This window comes from Malus sylvestris, chromosome 2 (assembly GCF_916048215.2).
Source record: "Malus sylvestris chromosome 2, drMalSylv7.2, whole genome shotgun sequence".
Lineage (NCBI taxonomy): Eukaryota > Viridiplantae > Streptophyta > Magnoliopsida > Rosales > Rosaceae > Malus > Malus sylvestris.
Genome location: NC_062261.1, coordinates 14,347,767 through 14,375,364, shown reverse-complemented (window position 1 = coordinate 14,375,364; position 27,598 = coordinate 14,347,767). Strand labels below are relative to the sequence as shown.

General features: G+C 37.2%; 3 protein-coding genes across 8 annotated transcripts; 2 read left to right on the top strand and 1 right to left on the bottom strand.

The window, feature by feature from the left end:
- Positions 1–2,537: 2,537 nt before the first annotated feature.
- Positions 2,538–5,820, top strand: LOC126585622 (transcription factor SPATULA-like). 6 transcript variants are annotated; one of them, XM_050250116.1, is made up of 8 exons: positions 2,538–3,123; positions 3,459–3,554; positions 3,684–3,749; positions 3,846–3,911; positions 4,576–4,890; positions 4,969–5,038; positions 5,199–5,292; positions 5,371–5,820. In XM_050250116.1, the coding sequence occupies exons 1-8, from the start codon at positions 2,782–2,784 to the stop codon at positions 5,429–5,431; spliced, it is 1,110 nt and encodes a 369-aa protein (XP_050106073.1). In that variant the 5' UTR covers positions 2,538–2,781; the 3' UTR covers positions 5,432–5,820. The 6 variants fall into 6 exon arrangements, with proteins under 6 accessions (XP_050106073.1, XP_050106047.1, XP_050106076.1 ...); XM_050250090.1 differs by having other exon boundaries at positions 5,160–5,292; XM_050250119.1 differs by having other exon boundaries at positions 2,539–3,123; positions 5,382–5,820.
- Positions 5,821–7,410: 1,590 nt separating this feature from the next.
- LOC126600806 (nicotinate phosphoribosyltransferase 2-like) lies at positions 7,411–12,972 on the top strand. Its single transcript, XM_050267464.1, has 15 exons — positions 7,411–7,753; positions 7,890–8,037; positions 8,152–8,271; positions 8,396–8,530; positions 8,643–8,704; positions 8,898–8,973; positions 9,473–9,574; positions 9,820–9,936; positions 10,050–10,108; positions 10,786–10,960; positions 11,164–11,298; positions 11,374–11,472; positions 12,173–12,281; positions 12,421–12,533; positions 12,635–12,972. The coding sequence occupies exons 1-15, from the start codon at positions 7,605–7,607 to the stop codon at positions 12,710–12,712; spliced, it is 1,677 nt and encodes a 558-aa protein (XP_050123421.1). The 5' UTR covers positions 7,411–7,604; the 3' UTR covers positions 12,713–12,972.
- A 308-nt stretch (positions 12,973–13,280) lies between these two features.
- On the bottom strand, positions 13,281–23,343 carry LOC126600814 (DNA polymerase alpha catalytic subunit-like). The gene is given in 32 exon segments (XM_050267471.1): positions 13,281–13,541; positions 13,642–13,716; positions 13,818–13,937; positions 14,042–14,095; positions 14,265–14,486; positions 14,767–14,838; positions 14,922–15,011; positions 15,115–15,228; positions 15,365–15,448; positions 15,567–15,680; positions 15,848–15,893; positions 15,981–16,078; positions 16,156–16,278; positions 16,661–16,753; positions 16,848–16,904; positions 17,039–17,111; positions 17,200–17,309; positions 17,498–17,590; positions 17,731–18,036; positions 18,139–18,258; positions 18,948–19,061; positions 19,153–19,332; positions 19,927–20,041; positions 20,172–20,335; positions 20,620–20,793; positions 20,906–20,996; positions 21,176–21,240; positions 21,429–21,503; positions 21,648–21,731; positions 21,842–22,012; positions 22,139–22,677; positions 22,680–23,343. Coding segments are annotated over 32 exon segments (4,584 nt in total). The 5' UTR covers positions 23,281–23,343; the 3' UTR covers positions 13,281–13,394.
- Positions 23,344–27,598: the final 4,255 nt, after the last annotated feature.

The following is a 27,598-nucleotide window of genomic DNA, read 5'->3' as shown; positions in this document are numbered from 1 at the left end:
AAAATTTTAGGTCAAAATGGTTGAAGTAGAACTATTGTTTTTGGGCTAAAACCTAAATTTTCTAGGCTAAATATTTTTAGGTTTTAGGTCAGGGTTGGAGATGGTCTTAGTGGTGTTGCCTCAATGGTTACTAGCAAGACTTTCGTGGTGACTATGATGGCAGACTCTGCTTTCTGCAGTTGGAGATTAGGGATTAGAGTTTTTGTTTTTGTTTTTGTTTATTTAATTTGGCTAGGCTTTTTGTGTATTTTTCTCCCCCAACATATTTTGGGTTATTTTGCCTTCCTTTGGATTGGGCTGTAATTGGTTTTACTTAATGAATGTTACTTTTCAACAAAAAAAAAAAGTTTATTTTTTATAAATAACTAGTTTGAAATTTAATTACAGCTTGCTCAGTGGATGGTGTTATTGCATAAATAGTTCACATTTTGTGCCTATATCACGTAAATTTCATGGTAACATTGCAAATTTTCTTCACGGTACATATCAATGAGTGGTTAGAAAATCAAACAGTTCAATCTTGCATAAAATTCAAATTATTGAGTGAGACGTACTATTATAGCAGATCCGTAACTTACATATACTTTTATAAGTTTTTTTATTATTTGTTTTTTTAGTAAGTTAAAGAGCATACTTGCTTTAGTTCTAATTCTACAAGTCCTAATATTGATTTTTTATTTGAAAAATAATGAATGATAATATAAAATGTAGTGGATTTTGTGAGTAGCTGGTAGCTTCATATGTAGGGAGGGTACAAAAGCACTCAAGAAATTCGCAGCGTTCTTCTTCGGTCGAAATCCAATTCAGACTTGTCAATGTACTTGCGGTCCTTTGCCTCCAAAGATCATGATAGCCTTTGATAGGTGGCGATTACTCGACAGAACACAACACCACTGACACGGAGCGTTGTGTCCTTCGGATTCTACTTCCATTTTTGCCTGACATACATTGACATTTGACAACGAGCACGTCCCTCCTTCTCCCTTTCTTAAAAGGCCTTTTGGGAACTTTGTCAAACTGCAAATACATTACAACATTAAGGCTTGAATCTTTGACAATTAAATTTAAGGAAAACTAATGAAAAATGTTTGAAAACTTTGAGTTTTAATGATAAGGACAAAATAAAAGGTAAAGTGAATAGTAGCAGGTTTGACTTTTTAGTGTAAAAATATGGTTTTTCGTTAAAATAAATAGTACCGTGGGCTTTTCGTTAAAACTCCCTTAAATTTATAAGGTTATTGTTTTATGTTTTGGGGTTCAAGAAAATTAGTGAGTATGAGGTCATAGATTGGAAATGCATGTGACAATAATGAAGCCCTAGTATTTTTTGGCTATAACATATTTTGTGACGCATAACTCGTAAATGAGAAAAAATATGAAAAAAAAAAAAACAACACAATAACATTGAGTAAAAACTGATATAATTGTAAATTTCAAGTTTTGGCTTGATTTACATTCTTCAAGTGAATTGTTGTTGCAAGTAGAAAAATTTACGGTTCAAAAGTTCTCATATATTGTAGTGTAACTTATGCACCAAAATTTTTAGCCATTAAATTTTGATGTTTTAATTCTAGACTGAGAATCTAATGGCCAGCAGTATGGGTCAATAAAATACACATGGCTCCCATGTTTGCAGTTAGACATACAAAGTTTTCGAAATCTGTAGTGTCCCAATTACTGTTCTAAAAATTCCCGTCAAACGGTACTTAGGTGCTAGGTGGCTAGCTACCACCCCAATCAATTCGTAAGCATTTAAAAATTAAGAAAATGTGCATGAACCTACCTTGGCGCTGACCTAGACACTCACCTAGGTAGCGACTCTCATTTAAACAGAAAATAAATAATTTTCGTTTTGCATTTTATTTTTTATTAAATTATAAAGATCTATTGAATACTTTGATGAACACTCATTATATAAGTGTTCTCTATATTTTTAATATGTTCTAACACTTTATAATTTATATGTCACTCTATTTTGCAATTTATGTATCCAATACAATTATGTATTCTTTATAATTAAAACTAAAAAACCGCCTAGTCCCACATAGACACCTAGGTTCTAGAATTCTTAGTGCTACTCGATCTTGTGCCTTTTAGATTTGGACTTGGCTTCTCTGCCACACTCTCATTCCTTCCTATTTTGTGCGATCACGGTTAAGTCACGTCAACATTTTATATTGATTTTTTATAGAGATAATAATATAAAAAATAATAATAATATAAAATATTGACGTGGCTTAACTGTGACCGCACAAATAGGAATGGATAAGAGTGTATGAGAAGTGGGAGAACAGAGAAGCCAGATCCTTTAGATTTTCCTCCTAATATAAAACTTGGTTCCATTTTCCTAGTTTCCTACAAATGAAACGAAGAATAGGAAAGCTCAATCCGGTTACAACAAAACTAAAACCCCATTCAAATTAGACAAAAATCCTTCTCCGTACGAATTCCACAAAAACTATCAAATTAATTATTACTTAAAGTAAAAGGAGAGTCAGTTTCCAAAAAAATAAATAAATAAACGGAGAGTCTACACGGATTACGGAGGGAAAGAGTCAGAAGACTCAGAAATCTCTGCAATATTATTACTCAGTGCCCCTCACCTGCAGTATTAATACTCAGTGCCCCTCACTCCTCGTCTTCCTTAATTAAATTTTAATTTAATTAGCTTTAGTTTAATCTGCAGACAAATGTAAACCCGCCCACTCCGCCACGCTCCCAGACGCAACAAAAGCTTAAAAATCCAAAGCAACACAAAAAAGCAGAGAAATATTTGCAGCAATGGGGGACACTTACGAATGCGATCATTATTACAAAAACGCCACTTGTTCTTCTTCTCCTCCAGCTGCTCCGCCGCATTCGGCCGCCGACGACATGTCGCTTTTTCTGCAGCAGATTTTGGTGCGCTCGTCTACTTCTTTGGCTTCCGGGAAGGCCCCGCAGTCTTTATTTTCGTCCTCGCCGTCCGTTGGTGCTCTTCTGCCTGGTAATCTCGACCGTCCGTGCCACTCTGGTTTCTTAGGTGACGGCATCCCGGCCGTTGATTCTTTTGCCGCGTTTGTGTCCGGTCATCCCAACGAGGCGAGTGAGAACGAGGCCGACGAGGATGACTGTGAAAGCGAGGTACTTTGTTCTTCTAAGAATTGGAATTTTAGAAAGTTCCTTTTTTTTTTTTAACAAAATTCTTAGTTAAGGTGCGTTTGGTTGCTGAGAAAATGTAGGGAAGGTGCAAGAAAATTGTAGTCTTTACTTGGTTAGTTGAGGTTTTGATCCGTTAAAGTTCATATTTTTTTTCTTCATGGTCCGTTTGGTTAGTGAGAAAATGAAAGAAAAGAAAACATACTTGTTTTGACTGAATCAGTGAGCTGTAAGTTAGAGGCTGTAACTAAGAAGTTAGAAAATAAATAAAATTTTCCCATTTTTGTCTTTTGTTAATGTGAATCTTTCAAGTTGAATAGGAGGGTCTTGAAGCGTTTGTGGAAGCAAGGCCAGGTGGCGGTCGGAGTTCTTCAAAGAGAAGCAGAGCTGCAGAAGTTCATAATTTGTCTGAAAAGGTTGGCCTATAATCTGAAAGCTTCTTAGTAGAATTATGTGATTTGAAAATTTCTGAATTTGGTTTTGCTGTTTCGTGACAAAATCGCGTTGTTCTGATGATTTTCTGATGTAATCGGTTTGTTGGGCAGAGGAGGAGGAGTAGGATCAATGAGAAAATGAAGGCATTGCAAAATCTTATCCCAAATTCTAACAAGGTAAGCCAGACACACCAACATGCCTTGATTTTTGATCTGTAGTGTATGATTCGTTTTTATTAGTGAGTTGACGGTTAATCTTGTTAATGTGGGCAGACGGACAAGGCTTCAATGCTTGATGAAGCCATTGAGTACCTCAAGCAGCTTCAGCTTCAAGTTCAGGTATTAGCTTTTGTTTTTTCATCTTAGTTTGCGATGAAGCTTCAAGTACTCTTCATAATTCGTTGTCTTGGGTCTCATGTTAATTCTAGTACCCCTTATGTTGAGTGCATTCCCCATTCAATGAAATGTCATGGTAAGACCTTTGTTGCTGGTTTTATCATGAAATTGAGAAACAGATAGGAAAACACGAATATGATTTGCGTGGTTCGACCATGTGAATGCACCTAGGGGGATAAATAGGATCCGATAACAGAGCAAAGAGCCAAAGAGAGTCAGGTTGTCACACAATTTCTTGCTGCTCTGCCTTTCAACCTCTTCGAGATAGCAATTGGTAGATGCGATTCAATGAGGTAGTCAGACTAAAATCAAAGTTTTTAGATGATGCTCTCACTCTCACACGATAAGTCTGTGCTCAGATAACATTTAAGGTCTTTTATTCTTGTATGGTTAGCTTTTGTCAGCCGTGAACCGGATGAGGAGCCCTAATGTTGCATGAAATTGGTCAGCTTTTAACTTAGCAACATTGACTGCTGTCTGTAGACTCTTCGAAAAATCTTATGTTCTGGTTGAAACTTGCCTATGAAATGCCAGCTGCACTGATGATCGTAGAAATAAAAATCGAGAATTTGGTTTTGATTGATTTACTTTGTGATTTGTATATCAGATGTTATCAATGAGGAATGGCATGAGTCTACATCCTTTGTACCTACCTGGAACTCTGCAACCCGTACAGCTCTCCCAGATGAGAATGGAGCTTGGTGAGGAAAATAGGCCTCTGCATTTGGACATGACAGGCACACTGCATATGAACCTGGAATCCTCAACACAAAATTTGTTCAATTTATCCAACCAGTGCACTGCTGCAAACGATTCATACGTACCAGACATGTCAAATGTAGTTAATTCAGAAACGTCGTTTGTGTTGGAACCGTCAATTCAGTCTCACTTGGGACCCTTTCAACTGCCAGCCTCATCTCAGGTAAAATTATCGCCCTGTGAACAATGCATACGGAACTAGCAAAGATATTTAACCTTTTTACATTATTTCCATACGAAGGAAATCTGCAGGGACGACCTTTTGCAGCACCAAAAAATTGATGTAAATCATTCGGAGATGAATTTTTCAGGTGGGTCGATGATCCTACAGTTGTCCTTTCAAATAATTCTTAACAGTATGTGTACAGGATCCTAGTGTTGATCTAACATGTATTTCACTATTTTGTTTGTTGGAAAATTTTGAATTGGGAGTCACAGCTACTGTTTCACTTCCCTTTGCACAAGTATCAGATCCGAAGAGAACTTTTGATACATGCATCATAGGAAGGGACAGACAGGAAGTTGGGCTCCTAAGGTCTATAGAACAAAACTTTCACATTGATAGGTAAGTACATTTGATCAATACGATGTTTTATCCTTTCTTCGCATGGTTGCCTACGTTCGCTGTGTAATTTGCATTTAGTATGCGCACAGGAAAAAGGGTCTCGAACGATACCATCAAGACTGAAAGAAGGCACAAATGATGCATGTTAAGCCCGGCTACTCTAGCACATTTTGGATTTGGTGTAGCTACTTGTAACAGCTTTTATAATTCTCCAAACTTTCCTAGACCCTCAGTTGCGCACTCGAGTTTTACATATACCTCATAGCAGACCTGCAATTCGTAAGAGTTTTCTCTTCAATGCTTTTGGCAAGGCTTTTCGTAACTGGTAGAAATAGTAAGGTTGGGGGATGAGACACATGTAAACTCCATCTATCCCTTTTTTCTATGGTTCCTTTTATTTGGAATTAAGCTCCTCGTCACATTATAAATCATCTGTCATGTCTGTGAGAACACACGCCCGCTGTTCGTTATGTATAAACTATATGAAAATCTTGTTCATAACATCAAGCTTTGTATTGTATTGTTTCATTGCTCTGGTATTACTTTATAATTCTGATTTAGCTTCGTCGAAGCTGCATTTAGATTGTGTAATACTTGATTTCTGCAGATGTCTCAGGATCTTCGAGCTTTCGTAAAACGTATTGATCACTGAAACTTAAAAGGTTGAGCTTGAAATGAGCAATTATTTCCATATTTCTTATGTTTTCTTTCGTGGTCTGTTCATCGAACAAATGGTCGGGATTGGGATAAACGTTGAACAAGAAAACTGGAATTTCCAACAGTTGAATTTGACTTGGATATCTCCACAGGTGACTTAGAAATTCATACAACTCAGAGGGTCAAGAAAGTTTTAAGAGATAAGTTTCGGGTACAATACGTTAACAAGACTCAGAGTCAACACGAACGACTAAACTGTCCACATAATATTAGACTAACAAATTGGTAGCTTTTGTCCTTTTTTTATGATGCGTAAGTTATCGTGTCATCATGTTGTTCTTTTGTACCAACTTGCATGTCATAGATGAAGAATTCACACGAACACGACAAAGATATAAATAGATAACACTACAGATTGATACGCTTTGTACGCTGGTTCAGTATTGTGTTTGTCTTCAACTTTGAAGGAAAGTTCAATGCAAAAAGGGAACTCAAAGCGTATTACATTCACCAAATTCATCTACTTTTTCTTTCTCTTTTTATTTTTTCTGGTCTAAAGATTCAACAATACTGGACTTGTGAACTATTTAAGGGTTGTGAACTAGGTTCTTATCTTGACTTGTTCATTTGGAGCACATTCATTGAACCAACCAATCTATTATATGGGTAAATTATATTTTAAGACTTCAATTTTGGATCACAACATTATTTTTTAACAATGTAAATTCATGAATTAATTCGTTATTTTGACCGGTAAATAATGATGTGTCAATTATAAAAATAAAGTAGAGCAAATTTTGAGTTTTAAATAAAAAAAATAACGACTTTAAGTTCAGGTTTAAAGTGAAATTAAAATCAAATTTGATGAGTAGGAATAAATAAGCCCTGTTTAAAAACAAAAGGAAAACTAATGAAAATGACTTAAAATTTTAACGATAAAGACAAAATAAAAGGTAAAGTGAATAGTACCAGGATTGACTTTTTAGTGTAAAAATATGATTTTTCGTTAAAGTAAACAGTACCGGAAGCTTTTCGTTAAAATTCCCAAAAACAAAATGGACTTTGGATGTTTTGACACATGACAAACATATAAAGACATGAATTGCAACAGAAAACAAATGTAAAAAATGATAAATATTGAAAATAAACCGGAATATATTAAAATATATATGGTTGGTATACGAGGACCAGGATCCTCTCCTGAGCTAAGGATGAGGATCCTCCTCATCAAAGGGTGTGGGCCGTTGGATGAAAATCCAACGGCTACAATTATTATAACTTTAAAAGGACTCCCTATTTGTAGTCGTTGGATGAAAATCCAACGGCCCATATCACTTGATGAGGAGGATCCTCATCCTTAGCTCAGGAGAGGATCCTGGTCCGGTATACGAAGCTGCCTGCGTAGCACCCTCAGCGACACGTCAGCCGCACACCCCTTCTCTGTCTCCTGCGCTTGGATGGTAGTACGAGAAAAGTCCCTCTGCTTTCTTCTTCCTCGTTTCTGACTCTCTCTCTCTCTCTCCTCTCTTTCTCTCTCTACCCTTTCGGTCATCGTAACTATTTTTCTCTCTCTCTCTTTCTATATATATGTACACACACACACACACACATCTACCAGAAGCAGAAGAAGCAAAAGAAAACTAAGCAATACAAAAATGGCGACGAAATCGAACGGCCCGATTGATACGGGGCGGGTCATTCCGGGCCCCACCAATCCAATGGTCACGCCCCTGCTCACGGATCTCTACCAGTTCACCATGGCCTACGCTTACTGGAAAGCCGGCAAGCACAACGAACGAGCCGTGTCAGTCTTCTCTCTCTGCTTTCTCACTGCGTTTGTTTCCCGGGAAAATTCTACACTTTCCCGGCAACCAAACAGAAGCTTTACATTCTATGGTTGCATAATAATCTAAATATGTTTGTATATGAATTTGTTGCAGGTTTGATTTGTATTTCCGGAAGAACCCCTTCGGCGGCGAATACACAATCTTTGCCGGTTTGGAAGAATGCATCAGATTCATTGCCAATTTCAAATTGACCGAGGATGAAATTGCTTTCGTCCGCGAATCGTTGTCTTCTTCGTGCGAGGTAAATCAATTCTGAAACTTTCACTATAAATTTTACTGCTTTCTGTAGTTTCAAATTGTGATTTTGCATGTGTATCGGAAGCTCGAATAATCAAATTGCAATGGTGAACTGTAGGATGGATTCTATGACTATCTTAGAGGAGTTGATTGTTTGGGAGTTGAAGTGTATGCCATTGCTGAGGGTACAGTTGTTTTTCCAAAGGTTCCCCTGATTCGAGTCGAAGGGCCAATTGCGGTGAGAACCGTTAGTCTACTTTTGTTTTCGGGTTTTTGCAACTCTTGTGGTTAGTTGTTGTTGTTGTTGTTTGTTAATCTAGTTGTTATGCTGTGTGTTTTGATTTACAATTTTATTGTTGCAGGTGGTTCAATTGCTCGAAACTCCCTTTTTGAATCTTGTTAATTATGCATCTTTAGTTGCTACGAATGCTGCAAGGCATCGTTTTGTTGCTGGAGAATCGAAGAATCTGCTTGAGTTTGGGCTTCGACGGGCTCAGGTATCTGGAACATGCTGGGGCTGTGACAAGCTCAGGGTTTTCACTTTTTGAGTTCTCTTTTCTGAAGTTCTGAGGTCGGTCGTAACAAAGAAGTTTTTGTTTTGATATTTAGGGACCTGATGGGGGCATAGCGGCATCAAGGTACTGCTACCTGGGAGGATTTCATGCAACAAGGTAATGCTTTTGGATGATGTTTTTCCTTTTTCTAAAGCATATTACTTCTCTTTATAAATCATATAATCATATTCACACATTTCTGATATTGGAAAATGATGAATTTCATTTTACCTTAAAATTAGCAGCCCGTTTGTTGTTGTCAGTAAAAACCTGGAATTACTTATCTTTATTTCTATGTTATATTTGACAGTAATGTTGCAGCTGGGAAGTTATTCGGGATACCACTTCGTGGAACCCATTCTCATGCTTTTGTCAGCTCATTTGTGGTAGGTAACTCTTGCATTCTTATTGGGAATTCAGAAAGAACAACTTCAAATGCATATACACTTGGGATCTATATTGCATAACATAATAGGTTACAAAGAAACATTGTAGTTCATATCTACATTTATATCATCAGTGGTAACTAGAAACGAGTAAGTCTGTTTTAACTATTAAAATACCATTGTATTTATATTATAAGGTAGGTTTATCAATGTTTGAGATGCATTTCTTGTATTAGTTGAGCGCTAAAGCTATGTAGTTTCTTCATTAAATCTGAGATAAAACTTCACGACTTTAATGTTATTGTTTTCATCTGATAAGGAAATTACAAACATGATATATCATGAATCCTTAGTAGACTACTAAATTGTGTTTAGTGTCTAGTTCTTGTTCCATGACATTGGAACACTAAATGCTATGAGCATTATGTTGTGGTCATCATGATTTTTATGCCTTTGCATGTGAAGCTACTGTTTTTCTAATTTATCAAACCATTTGCAGAGCCCTGACGAGATTATTGATAAAACACTTCGTAGTAGTGATGGCCAGAGTACTTGTGAGGATTTTGTTAGCCTGGTTCAGACTTGGTTAAGCAAGATTAAGGTGTATGATTTTGTTCTTCACTTTAAAATTCATATGCTTTTCTTTATTTCCACGTTTCTCAATATGTGTTTTTTGCATTCTACTCCTGTTCTAATTTATTCACAAGATTTTGCATATTCATATACACGTCCGCCTTCTTCAGCTGTTTTACACATTTAATCTCAAATTTTTGTTTTGCTATCATAATAGGATCTAAGATCCGATCACTCAGTCCTTGACATCACTAACTCGTGTGAGCTTTGCAGTGGTCAAAATCATTAAATGGCACTTTTGGCGAGACCAATCAAAGTGAACTAGCAGCATTCACATCATATGCATTGGCATTCCCTAGTAACTTTCTAGCTCTTGTAGACACATATGATGTAAGTAAACATTATTCTTCGTAATGTTTAATGATGTGGTTTTGGCCCACTTATACTTTATTGTCTCTTTAAATGAAGTGAATTTTAAAAACATGCCTTTCATTATTTACCAGGTTATGAGGAGTGGAATCCCTAACTATTGTGCCGTTGCTTTAGCACTCAATGATTTAGGGTATGTTCAAAAGATTTTTTATGCAGCATTTTTAACCGTTCAATAGTGTAATGTTATCCATTTGATGATTTTAGTATTGTGCAATCTGGAGTGGAATTAAAAAACTACGTATGCTCTATTGGTTTCAAATGGAAAACTATGCCAACACCAATAAGGTTGATAATGATAACTATGGTTTATAATGTAGGCTCAAAAGCAGTTTGTATGGTAACGCATTTCTTTTTTAAGGGTTAAAGCCAATATTAGTGCTCAAGCATTTAGGTTGTAGGCATTGACCTCTTAATTTTGAAGCCTACTTTTGGGGGGTGTTTTGGTTGCTTTATTGAGTAAAAGGTTCCCTTTTAGAAGTGAGCAAAAGACCATAGGCCGGTTTAAACCATTGGTGCAGGCTTATGTTGATGTTACTTCATAAAAAATTTTGCTGTTTTGAAGGTTACTTTTTAAATAAAACATTGCACACTGAAAAATCTCTTCCAGAAAGCTGACTCCACTCTAGGAACTATTACATTAACCTTGTCTTTCCAATTTTTTATTACCTTTGTGACATGACATCCATATTAATTTATGCAATGTGCATGCAGCTTGACGACCCTTGACTTAGTTAGTTTGGTATCTTTAGGCAATGAACCAAGTATTATTGTAGCTCTCATTGATGAGTTAGATGATGGTATGTCCAGGTACAAAGCAAGCGGAATTAGGTTGGATTCAGGTGACCTAGCATATTTGTCTTGCGAGGCTCGGAAGATTTTCCGCATCATTGAGAAAGAATTTGGAGTACCTGAGTTTGGAAAGACCAATATTACAGCTAGTAATGATCTGAACGAGGAAACATTGGATGCTTTAAACAAACAGGTAATGATCTGAACTTATGGGGCTTTAATAAAGTATGTTATGGCTTAAGAACCGTACAAAGTTATTTGATTGCTGTTTTTTTATAGTGTTGATATGGCAACCTTCAAGTTGTTTATCATTTAATCTAGGGATTTATTACCACACGACTAAATAACATTCGGTTGAACTCTAATCTCTCAACTAATTTGCTGTTTCTTGCATAGGGTCATGAGGTTGACTCATTTGGAATTGGAACCTACGTAGTTACTTGCTATGCTCAAGCTGCTTTAGGGTGTGTTTTCAAGCTTGTTGAGATAAATAATGAGCCCAGAATTAAACTTTCTGAAGATGTTACAAAGGTTTGATCATACTGCCAACTAGTTTCCCAGTACCTATTATCTTTAGATTATGATATTTTTCTATCCATATTTTAGGTCTCCATTCCTTGTAAAAAGCGGAGTTACAGACTGTACGGGAAAGAAGGTTATCCCCTGGTAGATATAATGACGGGGGAAAATGAACCACCTCCAAAGGTACCTTGTCAACTTGGCCTCTGCATCCATTACACCACATGCTATCTCAGATTGTTTAGTAGATGTTATATTTATTTTCTCGTTCATATATCCGAGTGCATATTGACATATACATGCAAACAGAAACATCTTTCATAATTTGGGTTAGCTATTCCAAAGAGCTTGCAAATTAGTAAATATATTTTGATTATCACGTCAATTATGGGTTTTTCTAATGTCAGAAAGCAGAGTTATGTACTGGAAATCTGGTCTCTCGTTTATTGTTGGAATAATAATGGAGTGCATTGAACTTGTCATGCTATATGCTAGTTGACAAGATGGGCAGGAAATTATTAATTTATTTTCCCAAGAGGGATGGAAAAATACAAAAAATTAAAAGATGAAGTTAATTCTGCACTTATTGTGAGTTCCACACCCATGAGTAGGGGCTCCAGCGGTTAACGTCTTCCTGAAGTAGGGTCGTTCGGGGGGATGGAAAGCAGTTCAGGGGACTTAATTCAAAGAGATAAATGGAAGAGAGTAATATTGCAGACCATCTACTAAGACGTTTATGTTAATTCTTCAAATCCCTAATGGCTTATAATTTCCGTGTACATCATTTGCTTGCTCCTTTGGATTCTATACAAGAGTTTACTCCATGTGATGATCGCTAGAATGATGAAGCATAAAAGTCTTGTTTTATTTACATTTCAACTTGCAGGTGGGAGAAAGAATCCTGTGTCGTCACCCTTTTAATGAATCAAAGAGAGCATACGTGGTGCCGCAGCGCGTTGAAGAACTTATGAAATGTTTCTGGCCAGGGAGTCCAGGTAGACTTTCAGGGTATTTAATAATCGTTGGAAATAGAACATCATCTGAACGTATAGCGTTGAGTAGACTCCCATCCCATTGTTGTTTTTGCGTTGTTGGTCTCTATAACGTTTGACCCCGGATTTTTGTTGATTGTAGGTGGAGTAAGAGAAGATCTGCCACCATTAAAGGACATTAGGGAGCGCTGCATTACACAACTCAAGAAAATGCGTCCCGACCACATGAGGAAACTAAATCCAACGCCGTACAAGGTACGAATAAACTGAATCAACTGATACTGATACGTCTGCTGAAATTATTCTCATTTCCAAGTGACTACATATTTAACTATAATTATTTCTATGCCGAGTAGGTTAGCGTGAGTGCGAAATTGTACGAATTCATTCATTTCTTGTGGCTCAACGAAGCACCTGTTGGGGAGTTGCAGTGAGTGTGGAATAGCAAAGGGTTTACATGAAGCAGTATACGCTTTCCAGTGCAATCGACGATTGAAGTTAAAGTAGTTCCTGTTAAGTAGTCAAAAGCATTTACAACATTGTCCGAAAACGATTAGTTCAATTGTAGAGGGGTAATTTATTGGCTTTCTCGTTGGTGGAATAATGTTGCTTCCTTCCCTGCATGTTGTTGTTCGACTATGCGATGCATCATTAATTTTTAATAAGATTTAAGATCGAAAATTTTGAAGAAAAATGTAGTTAACAGCATCCCATCCTCTGAGCCACTTGATTGGAATGGATGTGAACTACTTTTTGCCAACTCCCATCTCTAGTGGCAGTAAAAGTTCGATGGTGTTCCGGAGTGTCTTATTTTTCCAACTTTGTAACCGTGAGATTTTGGTTTGTGTTTTTGACAAAAGATTTGACGGCTAAAAAGCTCAAGGTATTTCTATAGCGCACTAGAAAATCCTACTTTCTCTTTTGTTAAAAAGTGGGAAAATTCTTCCCTTTTATTATATCAATTTTTCAAAACCAAATTTGCAAATCAAATGACTGACGTAGTGATAGATAAATGGATTAGAGTTTTGGATTATTACTTGAATTCCTTTTATAAACATTGCTGATAAAACAACCAATCAATCAATATATATATATACACACACACACACACAGACATTAAACTGTAATGCAAAGATCTTGCAGCTGTATCCATCCGTACGCACAACGGTCCCGAATCCTCTGAACTGTTGAGGCAGCCAAATTCACAACTGACCGAAGTTTGGCCAACTCCATCTCTACCGGTAGTCTAGTGCTTGCCTCCGTCTGCAAATCCAATTGCACCAAAAGATTAAGACTTACCATTCCTAAAAATACAAGCTCCACACCAAGAGCTAATGCCCCGGTGAAGAAAAAAGTTGATTACCTTTTCTATGCAGCGCACTGTATCCAAGACATGGCAGAAAAACGAGAGCTGCTTGTACACATCTGCTTCCGTGTACTGGTGAAGGCGCGTTAACAGCAATACTAGTTAGCTAAACGAAAAGAGAGACCAGAAGAAGGCATTTTTATATTTCTCTTCAACAAGTTGTTGATGCATACCTTTCTTACAAGACGCCCATTGCAGCGAGGGTAGTCTGGACAAACTGTTCCCCTCTCAGCATTGCCAACAAGCCGGAGGTTGAGACTTCGTGTTTTGTACTGGCAAGATTCATCGTCACACTGAAAGTAAAATCAGGAGATTGAGATTTAATTTGAATTTATCAACCAAAATAATCACGACACCCATGCGGTTCCCTAGTATAATCTGCAGGAGGAAGATTTACCGTCATAAAGCCCCTATAGTACATTGAAACAAAACCGTCTACTTGCCTTTTCACCTGAAAGACAAATACAGTATCCGAAGGAGTGTGTTCATTAGATGCCCGACGACAATTTGGTAATGAAAACCATAAGCACTTTTTCAGACCCCAAATCTCTAAAGATTAACAGCTGCCTTGACGGATAATTATAGTGGCACTGTGCAAAGGGATGAGTTAATCTATATACCTGGTTGGCTATCATTACAGGAGACAGTCTGCCCATGTCTCCTTCCCCGGGGCATTTTGCACATCGTAATGTATACCAAAAATCGCTGGTACACTCCTCGGCTTGTGACTTTGTTTGCTTTTTGGTGATTGACATAGAAATGGAATTCAAGATAGTTGGACAACTAAAAGTATCGGAACAGCTAGGACATGCCAAGATCAAAGGCTCACAACCGCGAAATCTGCAATCCATCACATGAATACATCATCATTTCCAGATAAAATTTTCATCGTGTTCATTTCAGTTTTAAACAAATTATAGGATGCATTTTTGCTCGCCACCTTACTTATTACCATTGGATGAGTTTAAATTTTGAGCTTTGTGTCTATCCACTACACAAATCCGAAATTTAAACTCATCCAACGGCGATAACTAGGGTGGTGAGCAAAAATATTCCCCAAATTATAGAGTTTAGGAACCAGTGGACAATATGAAAGATTTGAGAAACCAGATATGGTTAACTCTCTTCATCATCAAGAAGAAGGGACAAGTTGGAAGGATCATCACTGACAGCTTCACTTGAGTCACCTTTGAACTAAAATTTTCCAATTTCAAAGTTACATTACGGTGAAAAATCCTATCAAGCACCTTCAGAGAATGCCTGGGGGGGTGATTTACCTTAGAAGAGTCAAGTCCTAAACAATCAGCCAAGCGTCCGGGGCTGGTACCCTGAATTGAAGCACAAAGACGTGATACCACAGGATGAATCTGCAGTACAGAATTAAGTTATCAACCAAACCGCAGAAAGTACTACACAAATGACAATACTCCACGACAAGTTAGATTAGAGCAAATAAATAGGATAAAGAACCTGCTGGGACAAGTAGTAATCAATGTCAATCATCCATTTCCCATCTTCTCGTTTTAACTCATCGGGGTGTCTAGCACGTTGAGCAATCACCGTTGAATTACCTAAACTAGTCCCCTGTCCAAGAAATGGGAAGGAAAGTGAGAGGCTAAACATGATTAACATCACCATTTTAATGTTAAAACAGGGCTCAGTGTTCAGTTGTTCACTAAATATTTATTCAATAGAGAACATATTCTACTGCATCACAAACCTGCTCACAGCAAATGATATAGGGGACTGTATCGCCAGCAGAACAACCAGCAGAATAACCACTTTGCTTTAATCTTAATGCCACCTAGGATGTTTGCAGAAGCATCAATGCAACAGAAACATGAAAGAAAAAAAAACCACACACCGAGTTCATGGGACCAGATCAATTAATACTGAACCTAAAATACGCTTCTTGAACTCACCTGAACATGTGGTTGGTTTTTGGCATCTGGGTATGCTTCAGGTGGTTTAGTCAATGACTTAGTGATGACATATTTCTCAATTGCTACTTGTCCGTTTCTCATCTCCTCTTGCACCTGTTCAAAATTGTAACACAACAATTCGGTCATTTAATCAAATGGCCACATAATAGGAAATGAATCTACAAAGAATTAGTGTGGCTATGTTCTCTAAGGGAAAATCAACAAACAATCAACCCACAATGAGTTCAACATAGAAAACATGGAAAGGACCATGACCTCACCTTCATCAGAGCGTCATGAATTGATTCAACGACATCCTCACATGACCTGTGAGCCAAAAAAGTGACCGATCAGTAACCTCTGCAAAAATCAAACTGACAATATCCAAGAAAAAAGAGTTATAACACAGCGTACCCTCCTGATAAAATTTGACTTAGGCAGAAATCTCCCATTTCCTTTGAAAGTAAGCTCCAGTCCCGGCGAACCATATCAAGACCCTTGCGCTCAATAACCTGCACCAGAAAGTATAACCTTTACCATCTCCTGAAAGTGTTAACTGAAACTGGAAGTTTGATCATTTTTATCTTACCTCATAGGGCATCTCATTCTTGAATTGCACCTTCACAGCTGCATATTTCTTTTTCTTGAGAAGCAACATTCTCTTGTACAACCCGTCAAGATCAATTTCCAAACACCTATACTTCTTGTTAACCTAAGATGCAAAAGGAGAGAGAAATCACCCCTCATGCAGACATAAGCTTAGTATAAATAGATAGGAGATAACTCGAATACATATAATCTTGTGACAGATACTGATAAGGTGGAGCTGAAGTATCTCTTTGCATTGTCTAAGAAATAGTTATGGAAACTATGATGTTTTCTGCAGAAACATTTCTCTTTTACTACATCTGTGGACTTTCCCAGAGAGAGTTAAAGAATGGAACTTTCATCACAAATCAAGACACACCAATTGCATCCATTATGAAAATGGTTTTAGGAACAAGAACATTAAACACACAGGAGAAGGGTTTGAAGTGGAAGGTTTACTGACCACATCATATTCAGATTGCACTTTATCATGGTTAGAACCTCACCTCTTGAATGACTTTCCGTGCGATTGCTTTTGCTTTTGCAATATCATCCAGTCCACTATAAATCATCATTGAATCAGTATCACCATAGATCACCTGCAAGATAAAACAATAGTGGCACTTCCTTCTTAATCAGTCAGTTGAGATAACTCAGATGTAATCACTGCTAGTATGATATACATGAAATGACCTCTAGGTTCAAATTGTTCTGAACAAGATCAACAGTACTTTGCAGAATCTCTCTCCCCTGCACAACAATTATGGGACTTGCTCAATACTGAATGGAAGCATTTGGTGTAAAAGTCAACATATTTGTTTATATTAGATGTGAACAATCCCCTGCAGTTACAGTGCAAACTAAGCAACGCATATTTCTCTTACTTGCAGTGTTATAAGCTCTGCCAGTGGCTTTGCATAAAATCTCGAATTCGGAAACCCCAAGCATCCATACATACTGCAATACCAACCATATTCACATATATACATTTACATATATGAACTACAATTAATGTGACAACAAAAAATAAAAAGGCAAAACAAACCTATTTGCCGTCAGCTTTAGAGCTTGCTGTTGAATGTCAAGTTGCTGGATCTTGAGACCCTTCATCCATTTCTTTACATTTCTCCTCCTTTCAACTAGATCTTTTAACAACTGCAAAGTAGTGGAAAAAGCATATTATATACATGCACCTACTTTCTTGAGAATGAGAAAATGGAAACAAACTATGAGGCATACAATCCATGTTATAACAGATTGTGACAGATATGAAGACAATCTGTTTGAGCTAAAAAGTGCAGGATGAGTAAACAAAGAATTCTGTACTGAGGATGATATTATACCTCAGGTAGGAGCCCAATTTTTTTACAATATGGTAAACGAGGAGCCAATCCTTCTGAAGATCTTTCCACTGTTGTGAAACAGATATTGTATTCCTGTAAAATTAAATCAGTATGAATACTAAAAAAATCTGTAAAACCATTTCCCTCACTTTACATCAGGGAGAAGAAATAAATTGAAAGTAGGCATCTAGGCGATGGTGGAGTAAGTAAAGTCCAGAAGTAATATTGCTTACCTGAATAATAGACGGGTAAAGACTATTGAAGTCGAGAAGTAATATATACTTGTCATATAACCCTCTTTTTGGCTCCAATACCAATCCACCTGCATAGGCAGGACCTTTCTTGCCTTTCCCATGATCCTTCTTTGCATCATTATCAAAATTTACATCCAACTCATCAACATTTTTATCATCAACACCATTATCTGTTTTACGCTTTACCGAATCTGTTTCCTTCAGATGCATCTTGTCTGGAACAATATATTTTTTTGCATGGAATGCATGCAGCAAAAGATATTCTACTCTTTGTGCCCTAGCACCCTGAAAAATGCATAGATTAGATTTAGACCACCTATACATTTTAGACCATGTCCATTATCAAAATTTGAATTCATCAAATAGAAAAAACATCATAGGACTCACTTGTAGGGTTTTCCCCCACAGATTACCGCTTATCTTTGTCAGCTGGCGGGTGAGGGGAAGAACACTCAAATGAAACATGAGTTCCATAGACAGCCATGCATCTGTCTCACCATATTCAATCTGAATACATGAAAACAGTATTAGAATCATGGTAGGAAATTGAACCCATTTCACTGATAGTTTAGTTCTATAAAGTTACAAGGTGTCAAGAAAACAAGAATCATGGTTTTATTAGTAAGAGGCTAACATAAATGGTTGGTAAGCATAGTTACATTTTGAAATGGCATAAATGAATAACAAGGAGCAGTAAAATCAGTTGCATTCGGTAGATAACAATCAAAGATTTTCACAGCCATGAATTGTCAGCCAATTGAATAACAGAAGGACCAACTAACATGCAAGATGAACTCTCCTAACACTGTTTTCTGGTACATACATTACAATAAATTGATATTATCGGTTGCATTAAACTTTAAATTGCCTCACTTGCATACCAAATCTCTGATAACACTAGTCTTCTTCTAAGAATAAAATAACTATATGATTTTGTTTCAAAGAGAAGACAGGAAAGTTAAGCTTTTTAACAGAAGGCTAGTGTGAAGAAAGAAATGAGAGAGGTTTAAGAAAAATAGGTTTTGGATTAGAAAACCACAGCCTTTTCACCTAACTACGTATGTATATGATAAGAGGTACTATATAAGCTAGAGATTATAATGACAGCCGTAGTAGTCTAGCATAAAATAACAGAACAATATTAAAACAACTCTAAAAAGACAAACATAGTTTGTAATATAAGTATGAGAGCGTACCAGTTCCATTAGAAATTCTGATTTCTGGAACATTCTAGGAATTTCATGCGGCAAGATCTCCTTTCGGTCTTTATTCAGCTGAGTCTTTGCAAGTTGTGTCAAAGAATAGCTAACCTGGAAAGGCAAAACATTGCATACATGAAATGCTGAGAACCTAAACCTAATCAGCAATACCAAGCATATAATCCAAAACACAAGTACTTACCTCCCTTAACAAGTCACGGGAACACAAGTATGTATCACACAAAAGGCGACCAGAAATGCAGGACATGATCCCTTGACTTGCTCCAGATCCAAAAATGGTGCCTCCTTTTGCAAGGTCAGGCATCACAGAACGCTTGAGACGGCCTATTTTGGACCACATGGCATTTGGCACCTTACAAGCCTACAAATATTAAACATCTTTAAATATTCATGGGAAATGGTAGCTGATTAAGTGTACGAACTTACAACTAATGCATAAAAAATAATTTAGCTTTTATTTTTAAATTTTTGGGAAAGGGTGTTACCAATAATCCATAGAATTTACATATATGGCACAAATGAATTTTCATGTGGAAAAATCAGGATGAGCAGAAAGAGAAGAATTGCATAACAAGAAACAGGCATTTGAAACAGTGGAAGGTCAAGAAATTTGCAGTGGAACGACACGGAGACAGAAAGCTGCATTTGGAGAATGATATTTTTTGTTCATAGTTTGAAACTTTAAACCAAGTCTTTAGAAAAAGTGTCAATTTTTTTGTTTGTTTTTTAATGCAAAATACAAGATATGTTGCACTGAAACATCATGTAACTGATGACGAACAGCATCTCGTCAGCAGTCTGTATTTCATCCAGTTTGCCTCTAGATGCATATATTTTAGCAAAAGGATGACCTTATCGATCACAAATGATAGAATGATTTCACCAAACTCATTGAAATAAACATAACAAGGATAGATACAATCAATTTTTAACATAAAGGCAAAAGTATTCCCACCTTAGCTCTACGGAGAAGGACATCCAGGTCAAATCCAGATATATTGTGTCCAACAAGAACATCACTGTCCAACTTGTGTAATTCAATCATCAAACGGTTTAGTAAAGCCCTTTCGCTGCAAAACAAAGTTCAGGTTCAATGGACAGTGAACCTAAAATACAGTTTTTAAAGGAATAGTTGTTATTTTTTCTATTGAGAGCGAAGAAAAGGATTGATTGAGAATTAGATATGCTAGTAAACCCCACATGCTTTCGATGCTTAAAACATTTGATCCAGCTTTAGAATTCTTTTCTGTAGCCTCCTTAGTGAAGCCCATGGGAAATATGCCTCCATCAAGTTTACGGACAACAGTAAAATGGCTCAGCATGCCAGGTCTCGTCCACTCTGATGCCAACGCGGGAGTGTCAATCTAAAATGCCAAAGAGCACAATATAAGGATATTGAAAACAATTTTGGTGAACATTAGCAAAAAATTTCAGCAAGTATAGTATATGAATATATGGCTTCAAACTTCGTTGACTGTAGAAGCGAAACAAATGGATGAAATTTATAAACATCAGGTTAGCGGAGAAATTTTCATTGCTTGTTAGTCAGTAGGCTTAGAATTGTGCATCCCAAGAAGATGCATCAAAAGTCACAGAAAAAAAAAACAAAACTAAACCAAGCAGTGCTAAAAATGATTCTAGAACAAACCTTGGCCTTGTGACAGCAGATAACAGATGCAGAGACAATTTCATCAAAATTAATAGTTTTCAAACTTATTGCAGTAACAACCACTGGGGGAGCCTCTGCAGTCTTCTTTGGGCAATTTGAGACCTGTATGTCTTTTGCAGATTTAACGACCACCTCAAATTTGCACCAACTTACCTGTATGATAGAATAATCAAAGTTATCACAGATGAACCCGAAAACAAGTAAAAATATGAAGCTCATAATCATGGCTAAAATGATAACAGATGTCCAGACTTGGAGATCTCACCCGTTGTGAAACTGTGCGAAACTCAGAACCTGAAACTGATAGCCAAGAAGGTCCTTTTATCTTCCTTTTAACAAGAAAAAGCTCCAACGCACTGTAAGTTATGATATGTTAGGTTTTCTCTAATGTATTAAAGAAAGAGCACCAAAGTAACATAAGGTAGCTCCATTCTCTAAGGTCACCACTAGGAAAATCCAGGAATAAACACAAACGAAAGATTTGAGAGTTATAGATCAGACATCAAACTGGAGGACATGCTATAACTTCTTGTACCTGCTATGTGTTCCTAGAAGAGCATGGAATGTTTCTCCTTTGAGATCTGCTGGAAGTCAGGGATCCTGCGACAGTGCAATCAGTACTCATAAAAATGGAGTCAAATGAACTTTGACACTAAATCATCAAGTCATTAACCATCACTGTCTCACAGCACACTGTAAAGAACAAAAACCTATAACATAGTTGATATGCAAATTGAAGGTGTACTTTATTTCTATAAACTGATTCAATTACAGGTTGAGTGTTATACCTTGAATGGATAATTGATCTTAAGTACATAATTCTCTCCGGCAGGTATGTCAGATCGCTCAAATGCATAGTTTCTCTGTTATATGTGGTCACATAACACTCAATGAGCAATCAAGTGGAACAAATAACGGGAAAGTTCCGCAAAGACTCAATAAACTTGACTGGTTATAATTTAATCAAATTCAAAGTTGGAAATATCTCTATGATTATATTTGCAAACCTTAACCGGTGCCATGCTAAAAGCTGATACATTTTGATCCAACAACTTCTTTGCTATGTCACTCTTTAAACCCAAAGCCATGTCCTGATAACAGGAAAAACAAAAGCATGAACAGCAGCAAAGAAAATTAAATGCTAGTCCAACAAGAACTACATGGTATGTATGTTCCTGCTTGTTGAAAAACAAACACCTACATGCAGCTTTGTACGGAATTCTCTGGATGATATCCTCGACTCTTCAGCATCCTTTTCAAGCTTCATGATTTCATCACTGTGAAATACAGAACTGTTTGGAATTGCGTAGACACATCTCTGCATGTTCTCTACAACCACACAACAACTCTGGTATGAACTTCCTGCTTTGGCCTATGGTGCAACATGATCAAACATGCAAGATAAGAACTACACTTTAGAAATGAAACAGATTTACAAACTTTCATTGGTAACGAACCAAACAGAATTTAAGTTACATGAAACTATTGCTATATTTACCTTCCCAAACAGATAAAGCTTGCCCATATTAGCACCATAGAACTCTTCATAAGCATCAATCATGTAAAAAGGCAGTGAACCATCTTCTTCCAGATCACACTGCAAAAGCTCTTCCTTATTTGAGCCACTATTGACCTCCAAAACGCTGCCACCAACATTCCCATCCCCTCCAGTCCTCACGGCCTTCCATCCAGCCATGGCACTCAATGACGGGTCCTTATTATCTTCCTTAATCTTTGCATTCAAAGTGAAAACCTCTTCCTTTTTCTTCACAGGTTCCACTTTCTCTTCAATAAAATTCACATTTTTCTCCTCAATTGCCCCTTCCCTCTCTGAAAAATCATGGATTTCCTCAATTGGGGGATCACCGACTTCGAAAACCACCTCCTTCTTGCCCTCATTTTCTTCAACCCCTTCATAAATCTGCACAGAACCCACCACAGAATCACTACCACTTGCCACAACTCTATTCAATTCAACCTTCATTGCTATATTGACACCCCTATCAGACCCAATTTCACTCTTAACACTCGAATTCACACAAAAATCTTGTTCAATTGTCCCCTCCGCTTCTCTCTGTCATTCTCATCCGGCGCAAACTCCGCAATCACATCATCGACAATTCTATCACAATTCAACCCTTTCCCCCTTTCATTATCTCTATTTTTCCCAAAAATCGACGACGTGAACATCGACGAAAGCCTCTGCTTCCCCATCATCGCAGCCGCCGCCGTGAGCGACGAATTGGGCTTTTTGGGCCGAGGCTCTTTGTCCTTGTCTTTTTCCTTTTTCTCGACTTTCTTCCTCTTGGGCCTATCACCGCCGTCTGATTCATCCAATGACGGACCGGCCCGGGTCCAGTCCTCTTCCTCGCCCTCATCGCAGTACCCCAGGCCATTGTCGTCTACGATGAAGCCTCGGACCTCTTCCCGTCGTTTGGCAACAATTGCGTCATACTCGTCGTCTCCGACGGTGTCGTAGATTCTATCCTCCATCTTGATTTGGAACCCGCCAGTTTCAGATCGGCGGCCGCCATGGCGGAGAGCTTTGAGGCGTTCGAGGGCTCCGGCACGGGCCGACGCCTCTGGTCCTCGGCCCCGCCGCCTACCGGTGGCCGCCGTCGCTTGCTCGTCGTCCGCCATTGACTGCGTGGCGGATCTCTGTGTGTGAGTGCCAGTGGTTCTGGGTGTAGTGTCAAGGTTTTGGAGCTCCTTTTTTAATAAATGATATAAACCTGGCAACATTTTATGGTTTTGGCGGGAAAGGGATCTTTTATTCGGAGGGAAATGGCGGTATCGTATTTTGATTTTTTTTTTTTTTTTTCTTTTCTTTTTTTGACTCCCTTGCTAGGTGGCACTAGTCTAGATATTTTTATAAGCATCGAGTATTCAGGTGAAATTATAAATATCATAATACAAATAGTTAAAATGATATATTTTTCATGTTCTTTCCCTTATTTTACGAATTTAAGCCCAAATAAGGTAAATTTGGTCTAATCAAACCAAAATTGAAGTAAACCAGTTATTTTGTTCGTTTCAACTTCTGGTTTTGTAAACTGCACAAAATCGAAATAGAAAGGTAATATGGAAATAACAAATAAACAAACTTTTTGCACTTCACATTGCGAGTGTGTAAAATAGTAGTATTTGAGGCAATAACTTCGAATTTACTTGCTCTCACATTACTCTTGATGAATTTAAATTTGGAAAGTGATTTTCACACTTTTTCAGTTTTTTACACACCCTTCTTTATATATGGTTATTGAATTAATTAAATCAAACAAAATTAATGGCTAAGATTATATAGATGTATAATAAGCTAAAAAGAGTGTGAAAATCACTCACGTAACTTGTCTACCATCGGCAACATCATTGAAGACTCTAAGTTCTGGCTTCCTACGATCACTTAAGGAGTTTGTACCCATATACGTCGCCAAGCCAATATCGTGGCCTATGTATGGCTCGTTACATTTTGAACATCAGAGATCAATGTGTGATTGGACTACCCTTCGTCATTTATCACTGACCTCCTTGTTGAGGACCTGATGTAATTTGCTGTATGTTTTAAATAGGGGTAAATCTCTGTTTACTACCCATATGTTTCGTGGTTTTCAACATTTAGTACATCAAGTTTTTTCGTCCAAGAATTCTACCTAAAGTGTAAATTTTGAGACAGTCTCATACATTCGTTAGTCAAACTGTTAACTCTATCGTTAACTGATGACATGGTGCCTATGTGGACAATGATTGGACGCCACTATCATTTAAGGTCCATGTGGAAATTAAAAATAATTATAAAAAAATTAAAAATTAAAAAATTAAAATAAATAAATAAATAAATTTCTGGGTATGGGCGTTCACCCCCTCCCTTCCTCCCTTCTCTTCCCTGCACTCGTCCTTCCCGCACACCTACCCATTCTCCTCATTCTCCCTCCCTTCTCTTAGGTTTACACGACGGACCCGATCCCCAAACCTCGATCCCAGTATCCACCCACTTATTCGCCGTCTGATTGGGTTTGCTCCAAAATCGATGGCCCTCAATGCGCCTCGCTCCGACCCCCAATCCGCCGCCTAGAAGGTCGTCGTGGTGATCAGGTCCAAGTACAATCTCTGCAACGACATCCGACTCATCGCGTACAAGCCCATGCTCATTGACCTTGACCCGACCCGAACCCGCGACCTCGTTGTCCTTGGCGGGCCCGTCATGCCGGACGTCTCTACCTCCATCAGGTGCGATAAAGGCGACTGCACCAGGTTGCGCTTCGACGTCATTTCGTTTAATCAAGTATTGTTTTTTCCTTTCTTGGGAAAGGAAATTCGTTAGCCTGCAAAATGGTTTATGGGTTTTGATTGTGGTTGGTTTTCTGACTGGTATTTAGCTGATGAAGAAGGGATGGAGAATGAAGGGAATGGGTGGGTGTGCAGGGAGGATGGGTGCGGGGAAGAGAATGGAGGGATAAGGAGGGGGTGAACACGGTGGGATCCTGGGGAAGATGAAGGTTTTTTTTTATTTTTTAATTTTATTTATTTATTTATTTTAAATTTCCATGTGGATGACACATGGCGCCCAGTCATTGTCCACATGGCGTGCCACGTCACAGTTAACGGAAGACTTGACAGTTTGACTAACGGATGTATGAGATTGTCCCAAATTTACACTTTAGGTATGACTTTGGGACGAAAAAAAACTTAATGTACTAAATGTTGAAAACCACGAAACATGAGGGTAGTAAACAGAAATCTACCCTTTAAATAGCGTTTTGAACTATCCTTTGTAAACTCTTTTGGGTTTTGAAGTCAATTTGGCTTCTACCCTTTAATGAAATACCTATAATATAGTAGGTTAAAAAACAAAGTAATTAGGATAAGAGTATGGTTTCTGTACATATTAGAGATAACATGTGTTTAGGATTAGGAATGGTAATGAAAACTTTTTGTGAGAGAAGATGTGTTACTTACTTAATCCAAAAGTCTTAAACTCTTTTTTTATCATTTTGGGTAATACTTGAAACGGATATCTTAGCCTTGAACAATTTTTTGTAGGATTTGGTACTCACTCATACTTGTTATTACTGGGTCTTTTTCAGCCCACAAAATGGTGTGCTCGGGGAAAAAGGTTCTGAAAGTCCAATTGAAGTCAAAACCCAGAAAAGATTGAGAAGCCTAAGGCCCAATGGAGTTAAAGGAAGACTTATCCGAGTACTAAAGTCATCTGCTTGCCACCTTAGTCTGATTAAGGCTACATAAATTACTTTCCAACCGCTAGATGCACGTGGACAAACTGACAATTTTATGGCACAAGGTTTGAAGAGCATCATACTCAGACACTAACCAGGCCATGTGTCAACCAACAATCAAAAGCAAGAGCTTAGGACGGGACATAAAGGTAGTTGGGCTGCTGCTCGGAGCGACAAGGTTAGATAATCAAGGTCGAGAAGGTCACTCAACACATATAGCTCTAGAAGAGCGTGTAATCCCGACTGAGTAAACGTCACTTCACTGCTGAATGTCAAACTGATGGTTAAAAAGTTATAAGCACATTGGTCGATAGGGGTGGCACATTAAATGCTAGAAAAGTGAGACTAGGTTTGCCCAAGGCTTATGGGTTCATTGAGGACTTACATAAGGGGGTGGGAAACTCTTGTAAGGAGGTCGACGACTGAAGTGAGAGAGAATTTTAGTCTTAGCCAAGTGCTACAGTGGATGTAGCCCACTTTTGAGGGGTGAATCACATAAATATTGAGTCTATTTCATTCTAATTTTTATCCCAAGCCCACCAATGACTAATTATTTTAATTTGTTAACTTGCAAGTTTTGAGCATTGACAATATTGTTAATGTTAGCGCTTAAGAAAATGCATATTTATTAATATTTTTGAAAATAAGAATGATATGGAACAATGCGAGAATAGTTTGTCAGAAGAATTGAAAGTTTTAAACTCGTAATCTCAAACTTTGGATTAAGTAATTAACTTGAGAAGAAAGCATCTCATAATGCTCTCTGTTAACACAGCTAATTCATTTAACTGAAAATATGATTTTAGCCTCTAAAACTTAATTTTCTCTACATAAAATCCGACATAAGTTTTTTTCTTGAATAAAATCCATTGACTAGATTCCACATCAGCAAATTCATTAATTATGTTTGACTTCACACATTAAAAATACTCGGATGCCTAAAATACCCCTATTTGTTTTTTTATTATTTTTATTTTTATAAACCCTATTTGAATGATGTACATAATTAATGCTATGTGAATGGATGGTAAGGGATAATTAATGATTTTACAAAAAAAAAAAAACATTAATGTTATAAATTCATTGCCTAATATATAATAACATAAAACATGTCTAATATATGTTATTATACATGCTTAATTAAGTCAATAAAATTATATTTTACATATTAATGTAGGTAAATTATTTCTCACACACTCACACACACACACACACACACACACACATATATATGCTTGATATATGTAAAATTCATGCAAAATAATTTACCTACAAAAAAAAACATTTGATTCAAATAGTGCACCTACTATTAAAATTTTAAAATGTTAGATTGCTTAAAAAAAGAAAAATAATATACCCAGTATATGTAAAATACATAAAAAAATAATTTACCTACATAATAACAAACCCATATATACAAAATACATGCAAACTAATTTACCTTATAAATTAATTGTTTAATTTTTAAAAGAAACAATGTTTCTACTTTTTTTTTTTCCAAAAATAAAGTACCTATTATTTAATTTTTACGAAAATTGTGTACCTATTGTGTAACTTAAAAAGAAATTACATATTGTTTATTGTTTTTATGAAAATAATGTAACTATTGTTTAGTTTTTACAAGAAACAATGTGACACATCCCGACCCAGAATGTCCACTAAGACTTCGAATTGAACTGTGATGGCCGACACCTGGAAGGTGACGAAGCCATAAAGTATATTGA